Source organism: Talaromyces marneffei, chromosome 2 (assembly GCF_009556855.1).
Source record: "Talaromyces marneffei chromosome 2, complete sequence".
NCBI classification, from domain to species: Eukaryota; Fungi; Ascomycota; class Eurotiomycetes; order Eurotiales; family Trichocomaceae; genus Talaromyces; species Talaromyces marneffei.
The window spans coordinates 3,423,006-3,447,493 of NC_072349.1; the positions used below are offsets into that span (position 1 = coordinate 3,423,006).

The following is a 24,488-nucleotide window of genomic DNA, read 5'->3' on the forward strand; positions in this document are numbered from 1 at the left end:
GATCCTGCAGAATACAGTGATTTATCAGACAGATAACAGACAAATTCCATTCTAGAATTATTACACGTGGGATCATGCTTATCGTAACGGCTAAGTTAATACACGACACGGTTTGTCCGGACCTTCGGAGTTTCTACCTGGCCGAATGCTGACAGCGCTTGCCTATTCAGGAAGGTATCTTTCGTATATTCGTATATATGTCCGTATGTTCTCATAGAGTAGTATCAAGAAACATCTACAACGTATTCTCAATGTCTATCATGTTTATTATTAAGGGCGATGAAACCGCTCGAGTATTCAGACTAGCTAAAGTCGCCGGCCCCCCTATCCTATCTTCTCCTCAGGCGCGACATCACTGTGATCGCATTCAGAACAACTGTAATGATCCTGGTCTCAGCACATCCTGGTCTCAACACGAACTTTACAACAGTCTGATATGATGATAATAGTTAACCCTGCCGATGCGCCGTGCTGTAAGCAGTCTGTTGAGGACCATACCTTCCACGGTAAGTACTTCATTGAGGTGCTAATGCGATATTGGCGCAAGTCTGAGGACCGCCATAAACCCTGGAATCTACATCGCTGCATAGGATTCTCATCTCAACTAGTTTGCCCTAAACGAAACTTCTGTGCGAAATTAAACGAGTCATTTCTAGCCCGATTTGCATTGGCACATCACTTACCTACATGCATGGAATATAATACATGCATGCATCGAACAACGGACTATGCTCTGCATGAGGATAGCAGAGTTCTTTTTTTCTGTGTATATTAAAAACGGCCTTAACGCCGCGTATGGACAGGTCTGGACTCTTGACAGGCGTTTATTCATTCGACGAGCTTTGTTTCAGCAAGTCGAGGTTACTGAATTCGTCTATTCCGAGGGATTTATTTTACTCACTTATTGACATGCGGTATGGCCGGCCATGGCTAAAATAGGAAAATGGTTGTGCTATATCCAAACGAAAAGAAGTGGAATACTCGTACACAGCAAAGCAAAGAATATGCAGGACTCAAAAAATATATATATTTCATTAATTTGTAACCCGAGTTCACCTTGAATGCTTCAAACGGGACCAAAACGCAAAGATCAGAGCCGTCTACTCCGGCACCCGACCAGGACGCATATCTGATCTCGTAGGCACAATAAGAGGGTGCCACTGTGCGAGGAATGTGATAGCTATCGCGGCAGAAAATGTTAGCTCGACATACTCAAATGATACAGGCCCGTATAAGAGAGGACATAACATACCCCACATAATATAACAAGCTGAAAAGGCGAGGATGAGACTACTTCGCCAAACACTGTATATACCAAATCACAAACACATGTCAGCATTTGCACCCCCAAAAACTCGACCGTAGCCGCATATCCGAAAGGGAGAAGAAGAGAAAGTGGCAGAGGACGTACGTCTGATTATCACCCTTTGGCGCAAAGAACCAGGCGCAGAGACTGGCCAGGATCGCGAATACGAGTCCAATTATGACACTTGCACTGTGTTTCCGAGTTGTTTAGTACAAAATTTGTACCCTACAAGGAGAAAGATAGTGTTCTAGAAAGGTTGAAGGAGCTCACCCATTCGCCATGATGATGTTATAGAGTTGTTTCTGTTCGTTTCACGAGAATTGTATATCGACGTAGAGCGGGCTTTGAGGACGATTCGTCGCTGGATGCCGGATAACGGAGTCTCGGGTTTTAAAGGGGCGAATGCACAGACAGTCGACGAATATAACGAGTAATGAGCTCGCAGCTAGAGAATAAGTGCAGCGGCCTAGCTTCCAACAGTGTGAGCTCCAAGTCAAGCCGTCGAATTCAAGGTACCCGTCAACGAATTCGGGACCGCAGGCGATGCTGAGAGTGGAGGCGCACGATATATGGGAAACGGTGTACAGAGTATGACCGACACAATGGAGCTGGAAAGCGTTTGTTCGTTGGAATGGCCGTTTCGTTCAGATGGTTTGTTGGTAGGTTGGGTTAAGTTAGTGGTGACGTTAAGCTTGAGGTGTACGAATTAAGGTAGGTAACACAGGCGGCTCGGTGCAAGGCTTGGCGCTTTAATAAGAGCTTGCGGACAAATCATGTGATTGATATCTATGCTTGATCTGCATTGTTTTCTTTTTTTCTATTTTCTATTTTAACGTTTATTGTACAGAGTAGACAAAATAAAATGTCAAGTTATGATTCTGTTAGGATTGGTATATTACCAAGCTTGCAACTCAAGCCTACAGTGGACATAGTCCGAAGACAACCTAGCTACACACAAAGCAAAGACTCTACCATAAATCAATACGAGAAAGATGAAGAAAATAATGGAAATAATGAAAATACATAGAACGCAAATTCCTCATAGAGACGACAGTATGTAATCCATACGGTCCGGGAATCACAAGCTGTCAAAAGTTCAACAAATAACCAACTGGCAAGGAAGTTAGTGGGGAAATCACAAGACATGGTATATCACCAATTTAAGCGCCCTCACGGCTCTTACGGTAGTTGGCCTGATTGTCAGTTAGTAAGGTGGTCGACGTTACGAGTAGTGGACAGGGCTATGTACTTGCCTCCTGCTCAACTTGCAGGCCATCAACAACGGGAGCCAGTTCGGAGAGAATCTCATATGCACGCTTGTGGTACTCGAGCTGGGCAGCGATCAAATCTGCGAGGTTTCTCAATGGCTCAGGGGTATCAAGGACCTGAAAAATAACGGTTTAGTCAAAACCAGTGCAATGCACATGAGGGAGATAGAAGAAACTTACATTCTTCATCACAGCAACAGCCTCCTCGGTCTGCCCCACGAACTCATCCTCGGCCTGCTCAATCTCAATTCTTGCATCCTCACTAATATTATCCAAATCCCCACCGGCGGCAGCCTTCTTCTTGGCCTTGATCGAATCCAAGCTGAGTCTCGAGTTCTCCACATTGCGACGAGCCTTGGTCGCAAAAGTCAGGTTTGTGTTCAAGGTGGTGTTCCATCCAGCCAAGAAACGAGACTGTATCTGAGCGTCTTGCGCCAAACGGGCTTCGCCGACTTTCTCAAGGGCCAAGGCGTATTTCTCCAATGCGGTTGAGAGGGGGTCCTCGGCCGGGGAGGTCTGGGCGATTAGCTGCGAGCCAGACAGGGAAGCGCGTGCGATGGCGTGGCTGAAGGTCTTGGGTTGGGGTTTGGCGGAGGGGGGTGCGGTCAAGGCAGCCTGGGCTTCGGCTGGGGAGGAAGCGTGAGAGAGGAGGTTGACTTTTTCGCTGATGGTGCGACCGAGGTCGTTGAAGGACTCGCGGATGTTGGGGGGATAATCATAAGCCTCGTTTGAGTATTGGGAGCTATTTTATCAATTTAGTGCCGGTAGATAAGGTGCCGAAGTAGAGGGTATACATACGTCACGGAAAGAAGCTTCTGGTGAACCTGCTTCAAAGCATCGACACGCTTCTCGAGCTCGAGATAATCATCCGGAAGCTGGGTCTTCTCATCCGCCTGGCCAAGCTGTTCCTTGACAAACTGCTGAGTTCGCGCCGCAAAAGGCGTGAACTGGGCGCTATAAAATAAATAAATATCAGTAACCGATCCATAAATGCTGTGTGTAGTGTGCGCTCGTCCAGAATATACCTGGCATCAAAACATGACGGCGGATGCAGATAAGGAGGGGCAGGACAGTAGGGAGCTTACTTGAAGTTCTTTCCGAAGGCCTGGAGTTTATCCATCTTGGTCAATCAATGCAGTATATCGAATCAAAGTTGCCAACGTGGGTTTCTGGAAAAAGACTGGAATATGTATACGAAACAGCGTTGTCGGCTGGAGGTAGATGTTTGATGTGACTTAGGGGAGGTCTGGACCAACAGCTGAAACCTTGTTGCCTCAGGCAGCGAGCGGCAGCTTAGCTCCACCCCACTTGTTGACTAACGATTGTACCAGAGTAAGATAACTAGTTAACTAAGTTAAGTTACTGTAGTAGACTAAGTTAGCAGCAGAAATGCAGACAGCAAGGGATGATAACTTTTACATGGTTCACTGAACGAAATCTTAGCTGTCCTAACAGCACCGAAACATTTATATACATACACAGATCTTACAGCATACTGAAGAAGTGGCATTTGACAATCATATCAATCATAAGCGGACATCAGTGGAATCAAAAGACCATACACAATCATTATACTATGTATCATGCCGAAACTCGGACTCAGACAACGCCGTGAAACAATCAATCATAAAATATGGAAACAGTATGTGACTCGACGTCAACCCTAGACAACAGTGGCTGCGAACCTCACGTCAAAGTCGCCATCATCGCACGAATAATACGTGAATCGGGGGCTAGTTCGATACAAGTTAGCGGAGTCGTGATTCAAATGGGAGGTCTGACTAACCCTTTCTATCCTTCTTCACTTCAATGATTTCATCCGTCTCGCCATCGCTCCGACGGATAACCTTGTCCTTGATAATATCCACCGAGCCAACATGTTCAGGACGACGTTCGATTTGGAGCATTCGCCGCTCTTCCTCGAGCATACGAATCTCTTCGCTGACGTCAAGTTCACGACGCGGCCGCTCAACTAGAACGACCTGTCCTGAATCTTCTCCGCGACGCTCAACGATGATCGTATCAGAAGCACGCTGGGGAAAGTTGACGGATACCGAGCGAGGCCGAGACTCAATGATATCAGGGCGGTCGAGATAACGGCCGGAACGGACCCGCGAAGGGCTGCGGTAACGGAGAGGAGACGGTGAGCGTTCGACGATCAAGTGCTCTGTGCGTGCTGGAGAGTGTTCCACAATTAGACGTTCGGTACGTGCCGGAGATTGCTCTACAACAAAGCGTTCAGCACGGATTGGCGATGGGGATTGTTCAACAACTAGACGTCCAGATCGCCTAGGCGATGGTGTAGCGATGACAACCCGTTCGACTAGTTCTCGTTCGCGCACTGGAGGTGATGGCGATCTATACTTTCGGTAGACCACGGCTACACAATTAGCATACTTGTCAGAAGCAGACAACGACATTGATGGATGCTCACTTTCAGAACGGCGCCTTATTTCTTTGCTCAGGGTCACGATCTCATCAATCAGCTCTTTAGAAAGAGCTTTCTGAATGATGATGACTCGCTCCTGTTATCAAGTCAGTATACCGAGACATATCAGTTGCCAGGTGAGACCAACCTCCTCGATATATGGATAGCCAAGCTCTTGCACCGCGCGACGATCCACCAAACGCCTGGGCATCTTCGTCTTGCCCTTTCTCGGGTACGGTTTTTCCTTTTCAATAATCCTTTCCTTGACAATCTCCTCTCTCACGGGGCGGCGCATCTCCCGTTCGCGGAAATGCCGAAACTCCTCGTCGCCGTACTCGTCAGGCTCCGCAATATCAATCTCCTCGTACAGCTCGTCGCGTTCAACAAAACGAGGCGGTGACGATCGTCTATGTGGGCGTACTCCTCTGATCGGGGGCGCCCTCTCAGCCTTTCGTGCTGGTATTCTATCAAAAGTATCAAGCGAAGATTGCCGTCTCACCAATCTCGGGGGACGAAATGGCGGCGGCGACGGCTCTCGACGATGCACCAACGGACCTGATCCACGTGTAGCATAGTAATCATCTTCTTCGACAAACCGGTCTCTACGACGACCCGGTGGTCCATATCGATCTTCTTCGACGAAGCGCCGTTCAAAGCGGTCCTCGAATCGGTTACTGCCCCGCCGACGACGGTCTGATCTTTCGAATTCGGGCGGCGGAGGAGGTGGTGGTCGTGATCGTGATCGAGAGCGGTCTCGTTCTCTTTCTCTGAATGGAGGCGGCTGCGGCGCGGGACCACGGTGAATGCGCTCGTCGCGTTCACGTGCGAAGCGTTCTGTATCCCATCGTCCGCCGCCACTATCAACGCTCTCAGTTGCGGAGCGGATTTCGTCGTATGTTGGCATGTTTAGTTTGAGTATAAGCAGGTGAGACGACCTTTCTGTGTTGTATCAGGGGTACTATGTAATTTATTTTAAAGTAAACAAAACCGTCAGTCGAACCGCGGGTGTGATTCAGCGTAACCGTGGATGACCGTCTCCGCTGACTGGAGCTGGGTTGATGGAGAGCTCAGGTGGGCGGGATGAGGGGCGATGGCAAACTGAGTCAGCCTCGGCAGATCCAGGTCGCTAGGTCGTCGGGACTGAATTTCAAAGAATGAAAGAGTAGGCTATGCAAAGAAGCCACCTGTTTAGAGGTGATTTACTTTGTGTTAGCTCTAGATTCTTTCGGGTGTTTGAGTGTGAATAATAACTGCCTAAGGAGAGAGACGCAGTTGGGCAGACGGAAAGTTGGCCTGGCCTGGCAAGAGTCGAGTCAAGTGACGATGACGCCAGACACACACACGAGCACACTAACCAAATGGGCTGTAGCTTACTCTATACGGTACAGGGTTAGGGTTGTGGATATCAAAGTCTCCTTCTGATCTACTCCTCTACTGCTCACTGCGGAATCTTGACCACCACCTTGCCCGTAATAGCGTCATCTATAAACTTGCGAATAAGACTCGCCGCATCCTCGAACTCATAAACCTTGACCACAGGGTTAATCAGGCCAGCCAGGGCATGTTGCAACAACTCCGTCATTTGCTCCTCACTGCCAACGGAGGATCCTATGATTGATATTCCTATCGTCCCTCCCATCATCAGTCTCTGAATGTAATACGCCCTAGGAGAAAAGCAATGGCATAGAAACTCACCCCGAGCCGCGCATATAGTCGCAGAAATAGGCAACTCAACATCATTCCTCGGCAACCCCACACAAACGATCGTCCCCATATTCCTGACCACAGACGGCGCCATCTCAAACGCCGCTTTTGTCCCCGGAACAACAATCGTAGCATGCGCGCCTTCTCCACCGGTCAACTCGTGAACTCTCGAAGCGACGTCTGGTTCCGTCTTGAAGTCAATGAAGGCTTCAGCGCCGCAGTCCAAACTGAGCTGTCGCTTGTCGTCTCCCGTATCAATCGCAATAACGCGATAATGTTTGATTCTCGATGCGATCTGCACTCCGATATGACCCAATCCACCTCCTGAACCAGAAATAACCACCCAAAAATCCTCCTTCTTCGCACCACCCCGTAGAAAAATATTTGCATCTGTATCAAGCCTAGAGAACGCACCAGACATGGTCAAACCCGCGCACAACAGCGGCGCCGCAACCTCCTCCTTTAATGCCGCCGGTATCCTCGTCAAAAACCTTGCATCGGCAACAACATACTGCTGCAACGTCCCCGGTACATGCCGACTCGTATTAGCCTGCCGCGCGCAGTTGTGGTAATACCCCTTTCTGCACACGGAGCATTCACGACATGCGCTATACAGCCATTTGACGCCTACTCGCTCCCCGACAGAGGCCACAGAAGGGGCCAGGGTAGTGTGTGTTTTGATTATCGTGCCGATACCTTCGTGCCCGATTACGGGGTTGTAGGAGGCCCAGTTTAGGACTGCGCGGACTTCGGAGTGGCTTGTTCCCCCATTACTTAGTATAATTTTATAGATTTTTTATGGGATGGAAGGGTGGAGGGGTGGAGGTAGGGGGGGCGGTTACCAAAGACCAGTACAGCTCAGTTTGACGAGAACTTCATTCGGACCTGGTTCAGGGACTGGGATGTCATCGCTAATGGAGATGTGGAATGCTTCGCCTGGAGAGACGACTTGGGCCGCTTGTTGGGTTTTGGGGATTGTTGCCATTTTTTTTTTCTTTTGCCTCAGTAAATAGGTTAAAATGATTGTTTGTTGGATTTGAATTATTATGAATATCTTTTTGTTCATGTATCATGGTGGTTTGTTAATAGTTACCCATCTTGACGGGGCACATGGAGATCCATCACTTGTTGATGTCCCGATATCCTTTGCCGTTCTTCATGTATAGTTAACCGAGATTGGTACGATGAGACAAGCAACCATGGAACGAGCCCCGCATATCTCGAGGTTGCAGAAGATGAGATTCTGAGATGGGATACTCTTGAATGCATTCAAATAGATTTTAAGGCCCGTGTAGGTTACTGGCTAGCGTGAGATAGTGCAGGTCTAGTCGTCAAATCGATGTGTATAGTAAATACGAAACAGGGGTATCACTTTATCATTCAATAACGTAACTATTTTACAACGACCTGGAAAGTTCACCAGCCATCTCATCTTGGTATCAATAAATCCCGAAAAGCCCCAAAATCAACTTTTCCACCAACCACCTTGCAAGCTGACCGGCAACAGCAAGAGCAATAGCCCTCAAATACCCACAATCTAGCAGAATATAAAGCGCTTCTATATTATTCAGCAGCACCAGATGCGCCGATGCCGTTCCTAGCGATAAAAATGACATTAAAGATGGCATATTGAATGCAGATGTGAGCGTCGAGAGGAATGCGGAGGGGTGCCCAAAGATGCTGAAGAGTGACGTCGAGGCGGTGCTAGCGGTGGTGCTGCCGGCGGCTGTGCTAATATGGGCTTCGGATTGTGCCAGTAGTTCCGACCCACTCGGCATCGATAAAGACGACGTAACAGTTGCGAATGCCTTGTGCAACATGCTGACAGCCGGACTATCAGCCGTCGAACTTCCTCCCTCGGGAACCGCGACTTCTTTCGATCCCCATATCACCATGAGGATGGGAAAGAGTTTGGGACAACTGCTAACAAACAACGCTGTGCTGACGGCATTGGCGCTTGGAGGTGATGGTGGAGGTAAGGGTTGGAATTGAGCAGGCGAAGTTGATACGCGGCGTAATTGTGTTTGTAGCCCTTGCCCTGGAGGTGAAGAGGGATCAGGAGGCCAGTACGAGGGGCCGTAACCACTTGTAGATGCATTTCCGGTACTGTATGCCGACGCCGAAGGATGCAAGCCTCGCATATCCAGACTTGACGGCGACCTACTCACATTCGCAGATGCCGAGATAAAACTCGTCGCAACAGTAGGCGTCGACGGCGTCTCATCTACCCCAGCGGCAAGCGATGAAGACGTTTGTTGCGATCGTTTCGATATAATCGAAGCCCCCAGACGAACTACCAAATGATGAGCCAGTGTCGCCGACGCATTGAGCGTAAGGAAAAACAGGTATTGCACGATAATTGGAGCCGTGGATAACGATGTCGATGCGAGGGTAGACGATTTCTCGATTCGGGCCCACGTCAAATACACATCGAACAAGAGCAGGAGTACGCCGAGACGTATAATCGAGGGCTAAAATCCCCTCATCAGTAAACCTCAATATTATTCAGCTCGTAATAACTCACATCAAAAGCCTTATCATCCCTCCCCAACTGATTAAACAATAAATGCCGATAAACCTTTCCCCCCCCCCCTCGTCAACACACACTCATACCACCGTCACCCTCCTGCTAAGGAATCTCTCACCTGAGGCTTTATAAGCACCAAATCAATGAACAAAACCACATTATCATGCTCAACATATTTATCGGCGAACCGCTTGCAGCGCGGACATTGCGTCAGACGCACCCCTTTGCCGAGCGCGCGATCATCGGCTTTGCTATAAGAAGTGTAGAGGTGTGAGACCGGGTAGGAGCATTCGATACATATAGGCATTTCGTCAAGACATGTTCGTAAGGATGGGTGGCAGCAATTGGGCTGTGTTTTGCGGTTCTTGAAACTTGGAAGTTGACAGAATGATGGATGGGTAACCACCTTGGCCCAAGGTCTTCTGGCTGGGTGAGACTCGGGGCTAAGCTGGGAATGGTTAGTGGTCTACAGTGTGGCCAATCAACGGCCGTTTCGGAAGTATACGCTTTTTGGCCAATCAGGTTGTGTAGGCTTCTGCTTCATATATACAGAGTATGGTATCATAATTCATTATTATTATCATAGCAGTCATCAATAGATCTAGTTATGATGGATTCTCACTCAAGATTAAGCCCGTCAAGATCACTCTCCAACTCCAAAAGCCCCATTGCATAGTATCCTCGTAGCCGTTTTTCCACCTTGACAAAGCGCCTCTCATAGTTTGAATCCGGTGCGAGCTGTCCATCGCCTTTTACGATTCGACGGGTATATAGTTGTTTATCCTAGCGAACAGTTAGTATCATCCAAGAAGAGCAATCAAGTAGTCAACTTACCACTTCCGGAAACTCTGGCCTTCGTACATACGGCGGCCCACGTCCTGCCGCAGCCGTGCGAATCCATGCAGCTTCGCAGCCAGCTGCAATCGCATCGGCAGACTGCCATCCTGTCACACGAGAAGTACCTTGAAGAGTCGACACAGTCCAGTCGCGCTGTATGGCATCTGTATATTGAATTCCAGCAACAAACAGAGTCATAGTGGCCTGTATCCATGCACCACCTAGATTTGGGTTCAGGTTGCCAACCTCCTGGACGTATAGTTGCGGATAATATACACCCGCAGCTATCCTTCCAATGGTCTGAGCAAAACGAGATGTCGTGGAAGCTGCTGTTGTCGCAGCCACCATTGCGGCTGGGGGCATACTCGGGTGCAGGCGGTTGAGTATTATCCTACCAACATAGTAGTATCCCCAGAGCACAGCAATGCTATGAGATCGAAATTGTATCGCTGGGCCAAACGGCGAACTGACTGGTGTTGTAGTATCTGGTGGCAACGGCGCAAAGCCTTCTCCCAATTGGCTTTCATAATACTCATAAGTAGCCAGTATATGTTCCCATTCGGCCTCCGCTTCTTCCAATGTTGTGTCTTCATCATCATGCACGAAGCCTGAATACGGTGGGGATTCGCCCATTGTAGTAAACGCAGTGGGAGGTGGGACGGGACTTCCTGTAGGCGTCATGCCATACATAGGTTTCTGTGTAGAGCTTTGGTTGTGTGGTGGCTATACCACGTTAGCAGGTTGGTTGGGGGTTTATGGGGATAATAGCACAGATACATACCGGGTTGTTACCACCAGGAGGCCCTTGTGGTCTCTTGGGCGGAGGTCCCATCCCAGAAGGTGGACCTCCGGGTCCCCCCCCTTGGGGGTTGGGTGCAAACCGACCGACAAACTTGAAAAAACCAGGATGCGGACGCCAATCACCTCCAGTAGCCTCAAGACTTTGGAGTTTTCTCTTGCGATCTCGATATCCAAAATCCATCATGCGAGCCAGAAGAAGAACAAGGTGGTCCCAGCTGCCATATATTGCGTCTACTTTGCCGAGTCCCGCACGAGGAGGAATTGCATCCCACCGTTCGATCGGGGTACTAGATATTGATTAGTAAAAAGGGGGTTGCTTTGTATGATTGAGAACATACAGCAATCTGTTACCACTAAGCATACTCTGAAAAAAGTCCTGCTTCGCGTACCACCAATACAGATCGCATTGTAGTCGAAAGGTTTCAATATCCTTTCGTGAAAAGTGCCTCTTCTTGACCTTTGGGTAGATATCCACACGCCCGATTTGATCGTAATCAATAGTTCTTCCTGTAAATCGGGATACAACTCTGGCATCTACTTCCGACTCTCTCTCCGCATATGGGTCGTCTTCAGCATAACTATATGATGAAAAGGGATCCTGTAATCCCGTCCAGTCACGTTTTTGAGACCTGACACTTCGACGATAAGCCCTAAGATCCCGTGTAATGCCTGCAAAGTCGATTTCTTTCAAGAGCTGTGCGGCACCGGCGAGATGTCTATCCCACTTCGTATGATCCGCTGCAGTGACTTCGTAAAAAGCAAGAAGTAGCGTGGCAGCAAGAGTAGATACTTGTTTTCGACGCAAAGGGAGGCCCACGGCCTTGGAAACTTTTCTGAGCGCGTACTCATAATGCTTAAAAGTGATCGTAAAATGACTCTGTTGCAGTCTGGCAATGTGGAGGCTGCTAATGGCCAGGATTGACTGTAACAGCGCGGGATGCTCGAGCGATTTCAGAGGCATGATATAGCTCCATAGCCCTTGCTGTGACGCAGGTACTGGTCCGCCAAAAAAAGGTGTCGGATTCGCGTTATGTCGCTCCATGATCGAGATGGCAGGGGCAGTTGCGTGCATGAAATGCACCCAAATTCGCGCTGTTTTGGGATTGTTGAGCGGCGAAGAACCCATTGAAGGCTGATACGACGCAAGGATGTATGGCTCGTTGAGATAGGTATTATACGATCGCATGACATCCTGATGTGCCGAAGCCATGATGAGGCTCATCTGATTATAGCCCTCTTCTTCAGTCACGGCTTGTTGGTCGTCGTCGGAATCAACGTCGTAATAATCATCTTCCAAGTCTTCAGGGGCATAGATCGTCGGTATCAGGGCTGCTCGGTTCCAAGTATAGCGACCAGTCATCAGCCACATACATCGCCAGGTCACTCGTCAAAAAATTGTTTAAACAGGTCTTACCTTCCTGTTCGGCATCCCACGCGTAGTAGACCTGAGCTTGTTGGAAGGTATCGTCGGTGTAAAACCCGATAGTTTCTGCCATACTTTGCACGGCTGGGTCTTGCTGAACTATCGACACTGGATTGGTGTCCATATGTTGGTGAGACAGTGGTATGGTTTCCGCCGTCGTCTGAGCTTGGAATGCACCATCATGGCTGCTTTGAAACGCGTTCGTAGTCTCGGGCAGCGCCAGGTAGGTAAGCTGATCTGCCGACGACCATGTATGGACATGGCTCGTGAAGTCACCTGTCGGGGCATGGATGGACTGAGGAGCGATGATCGGTTCTGCCTGCGAAGGAGTTTGAAGGGGGATTGTATGATAGTGCAAGGGTTGTTGTTGTTGCTGCTGGTGAATGGGCAGAGCCGTGGCATTAGGGAGAACTGTAGGCGGTACGTAAGGAAGTCGAGGCGCAAGCAAGCGCTGTTGACGATTGAGTGCCTGGCCAGAGATAGACTGGTCTTGTTGTTGTTGTTGTTGTTGTTGTTGAAATTGTTGAAGTTGTTGCAGCTGTTGGAGTTGTACTTGTGGTGGTAGTTGAGGAAAGTGCGTCACGGGGGCTTGCAAGTTGGCAGGAACCCTTGGGTCATAATCCGCGCCGAAGGGACCCTGCGCATTTTTGAAGACGACTCTCTGCGTATACCCTTCGCAATCTCGCTTTGCTTTGATGCAGTTATTGCATCGTGGCTTTTCCTCTCCACATTTGATGCGCCGTTTCCGACAAGCTGGTGGCTGTCAGTACAACGAATTCTGCGATTTTCATCACATAAAGGTATAACATACTCAAACAACCTGTCTTGGTTCTCCTTTTACGATCTCGAGCGCGGGCAGCACTTGTGTTGGCCGTCGCTTCGGATTGCCCTTCTGACGGTGTTTGCTTTACAGACCCAGACCCTCCGGTGCTCTCCTTTCGTTCCGTTGGTTTGTCCCCACCAAGACGTGTGCGATCTTGCTCATCCATCCGTCCAGATACTGCTGTGGTAGAGGGAGGGGATTAAATTAGTATAAAGCGACTGGTGGCATAGACTCTGTGAGGGAGGAGAGCAGATAGGAACAAAAAATCCAAAACTCACTGGTTGACTTCGATTTATGCTTATCATATATACTTACTTGACATGGTCCGGAACGATGACTGTTAGTGGAGGCATAATATTGCCCTACAACCGATTGAGAAGACTAGTTTCCACGAGAGCCTCCACCTGGTCGTTGAAAGCAAATTGACTCCCGAGACTCTCTTCGCGCAGCCACTCGGAAATCGAAAACTGGGGACAATGCACGTTTGAGGTGTCAATCAACGGTGAGGAACTCCCACATACGTACGTATGTAGATTCCCCTCTACCACTGAATTGAACGGGGCATACAATTCGCAGCCGATCTAGATCCTACAAAAGACTACTGAGTTCATGCCTGATGCATCGGCCAACGTACTGTCCTTACCGGCCCTTTGAAGACATGGGTTTTGGGTGATGTGTCAGAAATTTTTATCTGAGCTGAAGAAGCAACCTCGTGCAACAATAAGATCTCCTTGGAATTAACTAACCGCCCTTGCCATGCAGATTACAGAAGCAAGCACTGCCAAGCAGAACATAGTCACTGGCCCCTCCGACGGGTGGTTGTGCAGATTATTGTGGGGAGGTATAATACGGCTGATATTGGAGTGACACCAACCTGAAATTCATTCTTATGCCCACCCATGGTCCTTGGGGTCCACTGTCCAGTGGCCTTCTCGCAAGGCATATTTATTTTCAGCCTCATTTTCTTTTTGTTCAAAAGACCGACTATGTATCATCGAACCACATAGTTAGTACATACGTACTCTGTACCGACGGTACTTTGTGCGGAGACCGAATGGTCGAGCCGGGGTGGAACGCTCCTCGTTGTGTGAGTGGTGGTTCGAGCGGGAGCAGTCGACTTCCTTGGCTTACTCGTGGGGAGCTTCGGTAGGAATCAAGGAATACCCTAACCACGGAATCCCCCGATCTTTGCGGTGTTTGCACAGTTCCAGTGAAGCATGGGATTTAGTCGGGGAATACTCAACGTCAATCCAAAAAAAGACAATCTGAGGCCGATTGTCGCAAGGCAGACTTTGATTCATCGATGACGGCAGAAGCTATGATAGCACTAGTGTGCTAGCGCAATTGAGAATGTCAGATGAGAAAGTCGGAGAAACGAAATGGAAAGAAACAGCCCCACTGTCGACATACTCGTACTTGTAGTAACTTGTTAGTAGTACGTAGTACTACTAAGTACTAGTAAGTAGTCTGACTACGTACTAACTTCCCAGGCAAAAGTCGACCAACTTCCAAGTTGGCCCAAAATTCAAAACCGGTATGGGCCAGAGAGGCGTAGCCACTTTGGGACTCATATTGCGAGATAGGCTCTTTTTAGCGCTGGGCCAGCGTCGTTTTTAGCGCACCCGCCCCGCTAGCTCGATGGGAACCCAATTGGCAGTCTTTGGCACCCCTAGTCAAAGCTTGAAATCAATGAAAATGTTGAGGTTGAAGTGCCCCGTGCTGTGCCCCGTGCTGTGCCCCGTGCTTGGGCTTGTCCTCGTACGTGCATTCGGTCAGCCCAGCGAGCGAACTCAGCAAACTGCCACTGAAAACGCTGAGCCCGCCGTCCTGCGTAAATTGGCAATTGCTAGTATGTATGTACTGTAATTGCTAAGCCATATGGAGGCGTAACGAGCCACAACGAGCAGTGGATACGGGGAAAGTTGCCTGATTAGGCACCATGGTCAATTCTCCGATTCATCATCCCAGCAGGTGGCCCAGCACCCTAGCACGAACCATGGTCCCGTGGGTTGAAGGTTCCCTCTCCGCCCGCTTGCTTTCTGATTAGTGATAGGAACACTAATCATGTCGTTGCTTTACTGCGCGTAAACATCCTTTTTAGTCTTTTACAGGGAAGAAGGGAACCTCCAAGAGTGCATACGTACGGCGCAATGCTTGGCTTGTCGCCCGTAGCAGCTGCTAGTACGAATTTGGTGGTCGATTCGGAGGAATCATTTCCCCATTCTACGGAAAACCGTCCTTTAGTCTCCATGTGGCCGCCCATTGCACTAAGCGTTCCGTCCGACTTTGCAAGGGTTTCGTCGAATCATGGAATTCCGTCTCCTGCCGATCGCAGGATGTGTGTGCTTTACACTTATAGACTATGTACGAAGAAGGATTTAGTTCTCACTGCGCACTGTGCGTAATTACCTGCCAAATTATAGACTAGATCTTGGGTCCGAGATCGGGTTGATATTATATCAGGCTGTGCACTAAGCTTGAAGAAATGAAATCATGCGTACCTGTGCTAGTCTCGACTCTCTCGTAGAATACTACTAGTTACTACGTAGTATGTAGTAGAAATGTGATTTGTGCGAGTCCGATTCCGACGAACCAGCTTTGACACGATGCATCATATGGAAGCAGGCTTCCGGGGAGGTTGCACAGCGGAAGCCTAGACCTGAGGGGGTATGTAGACAACCTAACTTAACTTGCCCAGTGTGGCTGATAGTGCACAATGTACATACGAGCTCCAATCAAATACAAGAGAACTTACGTTCCTTTCCGGATGCGTAATCACCTCATCCATGTGTAAACCAGTTCCTTTTTTTTCAACCCCTTTTCTTTCTTGTTGTGAACTTATTTACGATCAACTTGGAGGTCCAAGTCTATGGTGCTTGCTCAGCGCTGAGTGCACAAGCCTCTTAGCCTCGTATTAATCCGAGGACACACTGGACAGCGAGCGCTGAGCGGCGAGAGAGAAAAAAGAAAAAAAAAGACCAAATAAGAATCAAGCTTGTTGAAAAGGGGTAAATAGTGATACGTCGAGGAAAAGAGAAACTCAAAAAGTAAACGCAAAGGATGGTTAGGCGTTAACGGTTTGAACTTTGAAGCATGAACGAGCTGCGTGTGGTTGTGGGAAAGGCAAAAAGCCACTGTACGGAGTATGCAGCATTTTTTGTTGTGGTAGGAGTGAGGATTGAGGTCAACGGTCTTGATTCGGGGAAAAAATGTATGAGATGACATGGATGTGTAATTAAGGGTCTGAATATGTGAAGAAATAATTCAGGGATTCATATTTATGCGGCATTGAAGAGTTGAAGCCGGCATGACTGCATCAATTGATGTAATCTCTTACTGCAATAGTATGATATGATATGATATGATATATGTATGGCCTGGCAAGGAATAGAACATCCATCTCCAGAGATTGTCTGTCTACATCATACTACGTACGCACTTAATTCACTATGTGCACGTGCGTAGTTGCTAACACGTCCGGGACCTCTTAATCGTGCTAGGACGTCGGACGTTGACTTCGTATTGAATAGTTAACTTGCTTGGTTACACTCCATCTTCTGGACCATCATGACTCTCCAGCTATTAAAAAAGAATCACTGATCCTTGGGATTGGGAATGTGCTGAATCAGCAGCAAAGAAAGAAAAAAATAAAGTTAGGTCCTATTGGGAATCGAACCCAAATTTGCGACATCAGAAATCACCGTGCTAACCATTACACTATAGAACCGTTGTTGGAACTCTCCGGCTGGAAATATGGTACTAGTACTAATTGCATAGGTACTTGGCCAGAGTCAAGGCAGGCAAAAGAGGTGGTGATTCACGGCACCAAGGGAAATTCCCAGAGTTCCACCTTTTGGAGAATTGTTTCACCGAGGGCGATTTCGTTGGCTGTTTTGTTGTAGTCTCTGGTCTAGGGCCTTTATACGGATTTTGAGACATGCTCCGCCAGGAACTATGCCTGGGAGTAAGCCCTGTATAGGTATTTAACATAGGCTTGCTCCTCTGTATATTATTTCCTCCCTTTCTTTGGCTTATATCTGGAATCTGTATGTTGCTCAAAGGGTTGGAGTGTAGTAGGTTGAATGTTGAAGCTAGCTATGGTGTGTGAAAACCAAGTCGAATATAACCAAATAATCAATTATGGACCGTTTTCTTTTGTCCTGTCAGACAACAGGTTTCTTAGTCTAGTGGTTAGGACATTCGGTTTTGACGATGTCTGCAAACATGGCAAGCAATTGCCTACGGACGATGATCTCCTCCGAAGAACCTGGGTTCGAACCCCAGAGAGACCTTCTTTTTTTCTTTCCCCGCATTATTTTTAGCGCATTATTTTTTGATCTTTCAATAATCCATTCGTCTCCAACGAATGCTCATGTTCCTTTTTATTATTGTTATTATTTATCTTGGGTTCATCCTTCGTTAAGTATACATGGTACCAGTTGACATGCCACTCAATCCTCGTTGCTATATCTTACCATCTTACCATACTGGATCATCTAGTATGCACCCCGTTTTTGTGCCCGAACACTATATATAACTATATAATATATATCTCCATGTATCATCTTGGAAGGAGCCCTGGTTCTATTGGGAAACTCACCATACCGCTTGTCGTAGTTCGTTGCTGACTCCTCCAGTATCTCTATTTCCTTATGTGGTATTTACAATTCGAGTATATGATGTCTTGTAAACCGTCGCAGTCGCGATCTCTCAAAGTAATATTCAGAATTACTGCGTCTTGGTCGCCTCTAGAGGTCATATTCGGCGTGAACCAACCAGGCCTGGAAAGACGTTCTATTGTTCCCAACAATTTCTCTTCCAAAAAATGTCAGTGTGGTAGCAAGTAGGATATCAGTGGTAAAGTTGTGTGTTCAGCCAATTGAATAGACATGCAAGCTGGAGTAAGAATCTCCAGGCAGTCAGTTGTATTTCCTATTTCTGATTTACCGTCCGTCATCTTAGTGGTAGATCTGTTTATAACAAATATTGATTTAATAATCGTTACCTGATGGCCGCTGACTAACTTAACTAGTTAAATAACTATCACAATATCACATAAAGCATCACTATTGGTAACTAACTAACCAGCGATATTGTTCATTGTCCAGGCTGTTGACCGCCTAAGGTACTGGGATAACTTCATTGGCTGGAGAAAAATGGGGAACTTCCGCCATTCTGCCGGCGGTGACGGAAAAAAAAATTACCATCTTCACTGTCACTTCATTGACAGAACTGAACAATCACATTGATAGTGTAGATATCTTTGATATATACACAAACCACCGCAATCATGTTCGCGGTCCCTGGTTGGTCGATATCGACCTCCGATTTGAAGCCACAAAAGGATCTCTCATCAAACAAGACCGAATCATCCAATGGCAAAGCGTCTAATGCCGCAAAGCCAATTGCGACCGGAGCCAACCAAATTGGACAAGGAGCTGGAAATGAGAGTGCCAAGAAGAGAAAGAGAGATAATGGCGTGACCAAGTCGAATGTCGATGAGATGTTCAAGCGTCACATCGAGGGTCAGACCGATAAGAGCGGCAAGAAGAATAAGAACAAGACCAAGAAGAACAAGGAGAAGAAAGAGAACAGACAACCCGAAACAGATGAGGCAGTTCAGGAGAAGCCAGCTGAAGCCAGGGAGGGTAGAGCGAACAAGAAGCAGAAGAAGGCTCGCGACGAGGAAAAGAGGGCAAATGGGGACGCTTCGGCCACCGTCGATGACATTCAAACCGCTACGACCACCTCAGTATCATTACCACCACCGATGCCCCCATCCACAGTAAAACTCACCCCCCTCCAACAAAAGATGCGCGACAAGCTCATATCCTCTCGCTTCCGTCACCTCAACGAGACTCTCTACACCACTCCCTCCAAGCAAGCCCAGGCCATGTTCGAAGCCAACCCAGAGCTATTCACAGAATACCATAACGGTTTCTCACGACAAGTCAAGGAATCATGGCCCTCAAACCCCGTGGATGGGTATATCGCTGCTGTCAGAAAACGTGGCGTTGTACCTGCCCACCACGACAAGAGGAAACATAACAACTCGAACAATGCGGTTGCACCTCTACCACGCCGACCAAACGGTTTCTGCACCATAGCCGACTTGGGCTGCGGCGACGCCCAATTCGCACGTTCCCTGACCGCATCAGCAAAGAAACTCCAACTCAAACTTACCAGCTACGACCTTCAATCTCCCGACGAGGCACTCGTCACAAAGGCGGATATTGCGAACTTGCCCGTTACCGACGGTAGTGTCGACGTCACGATCTTCTGTCTCAGTCTGATGGGTACCAACTGGGTATCGTTCATCGAGGAAGCGTGGCGCGTCCTGCGTGGTGATGGCAAAGGTGAATGCTGGGTTAGTGAAGTCAAGAGTCGATTTGGAAAAGTCAATCGGAAAAAGGCCCAGATCGGGCTCAAGCGTGACGACGCAGCGGGAATGTCGAATACGCAAAAGAAGAAGTTGAAAAACAAAAAGAAGAAGAAGAAGAACGGCAACAATGATTCCGACGACGAGGACGACAATGACCATGAAGAAATCTACGCCGAAGACGCCCAGCCAGCTTCTTCTGGTGGTGGAAACGACGACACTGACATCTCCGCGTTCGTGGAGGTATTCAAATCACGCGGCTTTGTGCTCAAGCAGGAATCCGTCGACAAGTCCAATAAAATGTTTGTCAAGATGGAATTCATCAAGGCTGGTGGTGCACCTACGAAGGGAAAGTATGCGGGGATTACGCCGGCGCCTGCTGGAAGGCCCGAGAAGAAGGCTGCTGCTGCGCCGGTGCAGACTAAGAAGAGGTTTATTGATCGGGATCGTGGGGATGATGAGAATAAAGGAATGACCGCCGAGCAAGAAGCAAAGGTCTTGAAGCCATGTGTATATAAAATTCGGTAGATCCTTCGCTACAGGATAGTAAATACTACGAAATCCATCATAATGCTTCAACCCCTTGTAGCAATGAGCAATAAAGTCTTCGTGGATACATAAGATTTTCAAGAACAAAAGACAGTGGTTGTATATTGGGGAAGAATAAAATCTTAATTTCCACCCAATTGCCCAACAGCCCGTCCCATCTCCTCCTCATCATAGATCCGGAAACCCTTCTCTTTCGTCACACTAGCCAACTGCACATTCTTGGCATCTAGTTTTTCCTCCATCACTTGTTTCAATGTCTTGAGCACAAGCGTCTCCGCTTCGGCCAGAGTTAAGGATCGATGATACTCATTCTGCAATTCGGCCTGGGCACCTTCGCTTCCGGAGCCGATGGCTTTGGCGTCGTATCGGTAAAATGTTCCTGATGGTTCGGCGTGATATCTACTCCAGATTAGTATACCCTCCCAAAATCAGAGATGAAGGGGTTGAGGGACGAACAGTTGTGGGCCATCCTCATCATAACCAGCAATCAGCAACGCAACTCCAAAAGGACGACTCATAACACTCTCCTCCCCATCCGCACCTTCACCAAACCTCAACGCCAAATCGCAAATAGCCTGTGTACAACTCTCAACGCGAAGCGATTCCGCAAAATGGAAAGCATGATTCTGACATTCGACGCGGGCGTGTTCAATCATTGAGCGGGCATCGGCTTGGAGACCAGACATGGCGCAGCCGATATGTTGATCGATTTCGACGATTTTTTCGACGGAGGAAGTTTCAAGGAGAGTGGAGGTTACTCGCTTCTCGACGCCAAGGACTACACCTTCTGAGGTTGCTACCTGTGGTTGATAAGTTTCTGGGGTATTGGAGAAAAAGGATGGGAGGGACGTACTCCAATGGCGGTTGAACCGAGCTTGATAGCTTCTAAGGAGTATTCGACCTGGAACAAACGGCCTTCGGGGGAGAAGGTGCTATCAAATTTGTCAGTTTGTTTCGAACGACCGTTTTATAGTACGATAGATAGGCCCGCATACTTGATGCCGCGGTCTGTGAAGCTGTTAGCATGGTTGATAATCATTCAAGCAAGTTGGCAGAGCTTACCGTATTCTGATCGCGCAATAAACATGTTGACTTCTTATTTGTGGTGGTTGTCTATATGAAAGAATCTATTCCGAAAGACACTGGAAATGTGAAAAAAACAGAGTAGGTCGTTAGATGGATGGGGTAGCTGTATGATGAGAAATGGATGTAGATAGCTTGAGCTCAAGCTGTCGGTCAGTTCGTCTTCCTTCCGCCTACGTCGTCCGCCGGTGCCTGGGCGGAGAGCGGCGCTAGACCCAATCCAGAATATCCATACAACTGTTTACAACACAGCTTTGGGCCGCATCGCAACAACTTCAGGACAAGGGAATACACTACCGCATTGTTCTTTCGAAACTTGGATTAATTCGCGATCTGGACAAATCACCGACCCAGTTCAGAAGAGCATGTCCGCCAATGATCGTCGTGCTGTCAGCTACAACCTAGGCGGCGGTTCACGACCCCGCGTCGCTTCCAGTCGCGCTGAACACGAATATCGATCGTCTCTACAGGACAAAGACAACAACAACACAAAATCTCCACGGTTGCTGTCTGAAAATAACAAAATGGACCACCTCCGCGGAAGCACGCAGAGCGTAAGAGGGTTGCATAGGGAATCGAGCAGTGCGATGGATCGTCGAACGGAACGAACAACTATAACTTCGCGCGAAAAAGTTCATGTCAAGACGCGGAATCCGGTTAGGGAGTCTCCGAATGCAGGAAATCGTGGGGAGTTTGAGAGATCACGGTCGAAAAAGACGGCGTCGCCTCCTAGGAGGAGGGATAGGGAAGTTGCAGATGGTAACCAGCACCTACTCAATTGAATGATCTATGATATGAACTGATGATTGTACAGTAGTACCCTGGATCCCTCAAGCTACTTTGATCGCACATTCCGCTGCTCCATTGGCAAGTCGAATCTCCGTCCCTCCTCTCGCATCAACATCACCGCAATCCCTCGAGCCTATATCATTCAAAGAACTGTCTATGGATGAGCAAGAGAATGCCATCTTACAGGACATATTGTTTGTGTTTATGGGCTATGAGGGTCAATATATACGCTACCACTCATCATACGATCCATCCGTCGAAAAAGACAGATTGGTTGGTCCGTCATTTCAAATTGGCCCTGGTCTAGATCCCAGTTTGAAGGACCTGACAATATCGATGTTGAAAATGGCGACCCATTACAGCGCCTTGGAGGCTTTTATCAATGTGCTCAGTCGGCCGGAATATGGAGCTGTCAGTCACGCTCTGTGTGCGGCTATTCGAAAGCTTCTTAAAGATTATTTGATTCTCATAGCACAACTTGAGAATCAGCTACTCAACAACCCGAATTTTACTTTGCACGTCCTTCATCTCCAGACTCTGCCTACGAGTCAGAGCTTGTCGCAATTGCATTCGCTAAGTCAAGAGCTGCTCAGACGGAACAAGCTTCTTGATCAGGATCTGGACGAGTCGATCGATGACTTTGACGATGTTGACAATATTCTCGAGCAGCTCAAAGAAGGTGGTGATCTAGTTCCCGGAAGCCTGTCTAGCAAAAAGATTTGCAAAGGTGGAAATGTTCTTGGACTTTTGACGGAGCGGTTAGCTACATTTTCAGGAGACCCTGCAACAAAGACTTTGCTACAGACATTGCTCCGAGAGGCTAGTAGGCCGTACATGATAATGTTGAACGAATGGCTACATCATGGCGAAATCCGAGATCCACATGGTGAATTCCTGATCAAGGAACAGAAATGGATCAAGAGAGAAAAACTCGAAGAAGATTACACAGATGAATACTGGGAGAAGCGATACACAATCCGCGACAATGAGGTGCCTCCCCAGCTGGAAAGCGTTCGGGATAAAGTGTTACTTGCTGGGAAGTACCTAAATGTTGTCCGAGAATGCGGAGGTGTTGACGTCAACAAGGCAGTCAAGGACGTCCCCAAAACGTTTGACGATCCTCGATTTCTAGACAACGTGAATAGTGCATATGCCTACGCCAACACGTCTCTATTGAATCTTCTCCTTTCCGAAAACTCACTTACGACACGCTTCCGCTCATTGAAACACTACTTCTTCCTCGACAGATCGGACTTTTTCTCTTATTTTATGGAACTCAGTGCCTCGGAACTACGAAAACCCGCTAAGGCCGTCAATGAGAGTAAACTCCAGTCTCTGCTAGATCTGGTACTTCGCCAACCAGGAAGTATCGCTGCTTCAGACCCGTTCAAGGAAGACGTCAAAGTGAAAATGAACAAGATCGGGTTGACTCGGTGGTTGATGCAGGTTGTCAGCGTCTCCGGTATTGATCAAGACAACCCCGACGGCGGACTTGAGAAATACCAAACCCCAACCACCCAACTAGCCGAAGACGAAAAAGATATAATTGGATTCGACGCGCTTGAGCTCGACTACCTCGTTCCATTCCCACTGTCTCTGGTGATCAGCCGAAAAACCGTGCTAAGATACCAGCTTATATTCCGCTACCTCCTTTCCCTACGACATCTCGAAAACCTCCTCGTAACATCCTGGCAAGATCAACAAAAAACCCTCGGATGGCGCCACAAATCATCCGACCGAAGACTGGAAATGTGGAAACGACGAGCATGGACATTACGCGCCAAAATGTTGGTTTTCATTCAACAACTTTTGTATTTCTGTACCGCTGAAGTCATCGAGCCCAATTGGCAGAGTCTGATGGAACGAGTTAATGGTACCGCCTCTGGTACTCAAAGTAGTGCACTATTACCGACAGATGAAGTTGATGGATCGAAACAGGTTAATCGGACTGTTGATGAGTTGATGCAGGACCATGTTGATTTTCTGGATACATGTCTAAAAGAGTGTATGCTTACTCAGGCTAAGCTTTTAAAGGTACCACTCCGTGATATCCCCAAGAAAAAAATAATAAGTTGCTGACGGATTATATGCAGATACACTCCAAACTAATGACATGTTGCACAATGTTCGCCTCCTGGACCGCCGCTTCCCTAGCTCGAAGCATGTCCACCGCAGACCCAGATCTGTCTGCTGGAGCGTCCGGAGCCCCTGCTGATGCGCGTCCGTACGATGCAACGCGATTAGCGAAACTGGAGGATACGCTGAAGCGATACGAAGATCATTTCAACCGTCATTTGCGGATCTTGCTAGATAGGTATGTTCAGTTCCCAAGTGGCAATGAAATGGTTCGGAGGGTTGTACTAACGGGGTGATAGTCTGAATTACTTTGCGGCGACGGAGAGTGTTGTGCTGCTCAAGCTAGCGCATTCGTTGAGTTCTATTGGGAAGGATGATGAGTCATGAGTATGAATAACTAAGTTACGGTTGTGTTGTTTTCAGCGTTTGCATCATGATGGGACCGTCCGTTAGGTAGGGAGTGTTTAACAGGGGGAATATATCATCGCGTATAGC

The 24,488-nt window shown here is 48.0% G+C and overlaps 8 protein-coding genes and 1 non-coding gene across 9 annotated transcripts; 2 read left to right on the plus strand and 7 right to left on the minus strand.

The window, feature by feature from the left end:
* Window positions 1-1,100: 1,100 nt before the first annotated feature.
* Window positions 1,101-1,587, minus strand: EYB26_003590 (uncharacterized protein; the record flags this gene model as incomplete). Its single annotated transcript, XM_054262890.1, has 4 exons — window positions 1,101-1,180; window positions 1,253-1,290; window positions 1,412-1,495; window positions 1,577-1,587. 4 exons carry the CDS (start codon window positions 1,585-1,587, stop codon window positions 1,101-1,103), a joined length of 213 nt encoding a protein of 70 aa, XP_054118865.1.
* An 879-nt stretch (window positions 1,588-2,466) lies between these two features.
* EYB26_003591 (uncharacterized protein) lies at window positions 2,467-3,694 on the minus strand (the record flags this gene model as incomplete). Its single annotated transcript, XM_054262891.1, has 5 exons — window positions 2,467-2,499; window positions 2,560-2,691; window positions 2,755-3,316; window positions 3,373-3,528; window positions 3,660-3,694. The coding sequence occupies 5 exons, from the start codon at window positions 3,692-3,694 to the stop codon at window positions 2,467-2,469; spliced, it is 918 nt and encodes a 305-aa protein (XP_054118866.1).
* A 566-nt stretch (window positions 3,695-4,260) lies between these two features.
* On the minus strand, window positions 4,261-5,906 carry EYB26_003592 (uncharacterized protein; the record flags this gene model as incomplete). Its single annotated transcript, XM_054262892.1, has 4 exons — window positions 4,261-4,307; window positions 4,361-4,954; window positions 5,009-5,099; window positions 5,151-5,906. The coding sequence occupies 4 exons, from the start codon at window positions 5,904-5,906 to the stop codon at window positions 4,261-4,263; spliced, it is 1,488 nt and encodes a 495-aa protein (XP_054118867.1).
* Window positions 5,907-6,440: 534 nt separating this feature from the next.
* EYB26_003593 (uncharacterized protein) lies at window positions 6,441-7,691 on the minus strand (the record flags this gene model as incomplete). Its single annotated transcript, XM_054262893.1, has 3 exons — window positions 6,441-6,625; window positions 6,698-7,464; window positions 7,549-7,691. 3 exons carry the CDS (start codon window positions 7,689-7,691, stop codon window positions 6,441-6,443), a joined length of 1,095 nt encoding a protein of 364 aa, XP_054118868.1.
* A 454-nt stretch (window positions 7,692-8,145) lies between these two features.
* EYB26_003594 (uncharacterized protein) lies at window positions 8,146-13,283 on the minus strand (the record flags this gene model as incomplete). The annotated part of the gene is made up of 9 exons (XM_054262894.1): window positions 8,146-9,177; window positions 9,231-9,284; window positions 9,352-9,676; window positions 9,856-10,016; window positions 10,068-10,793; window positions 10,852-11,158; window positions 11,210-12,200; window positions 12,286-13,047; window positions 13,106-13,283. 9 exons carry the CDS (start codon window positions 13,281-13,283, stop codon window positions 8,146-8,148), a joined length of 4,536 nt encoding a protein of 1,511 aa, XP_054118869.1.
* A 3,489-nt stretch (window positions 13,284-16,772) lies between these two features.
* EYB26_003595 lies at window positions 16,773-16,844 on the minus strand. The gene has a single exon. It is a non-coding gene; the product is annotated as a tRNA-Gln (tRNA).
* A 1,563-nt stretch (window positions 16,845-18,407) lies between these two features.
* On the plus strand, window positions 18,408-20,024 carry EYB26_003596 (uncharacterized protein; the record flags this gene model as incomplete). The annotated part of the gene is made up of 1 exon (XM_054262895.1): window positions 18,408-20,024. The coding sequence occupies one exon, from the start codon at window positions 18,408-18,410 to the stop codon at window positions 20,022-20,024; it is 1,617 nt and encodes a 538-aa protein (XP_054118870.1).
* A 143-nt stretch (window positions 20,025-20,167) lies between these two features.
* Window positions 20,168-21,132, minus strand: EYB26_003597 (uncharacterized protein; the record flags this gene model as incomplete). Its single annotated transcript, XM_054262896.1, has 5 exons — window positions 20,168-20,444; window positions 20,502-20,845; window positions 20,899-20,977; window positions 21,041-21,053; window positions 21,108-21,132. The coding sequence occupies 5 exons, from the start codon at window positions 21,130-21,132 to the stop codon at window positions 20,168-20,170; spliced, it is 738 nt and encodes a 245-aa protein (XP_054118871.1).
* A 361-nt stretch (window positions 21,133-21,493) lies between these two features.
* EYB26_003598 (uncharacterized protein) lies at window positions 21,494-24,380 on the plus strand (the record flags this gene model as incomplete). Its single annotated transcript, XM_054262897.1, has 4 exons — window positions 21,494-21,887; window positions 21,943-23,951; window positions 24,011-24,231; window positions 24,293-24,380. The coding sequence occupies 4 exons, from the start codon at window positions 21,494-21,496 to the stop codon at window positions 24,378-24,380; spliced, it is 2,712 nt and encodes a 903-aa protein (XP_054118872.1).
* Window positions 24,381-24,488: the final 108 nt, after the last annotated feature.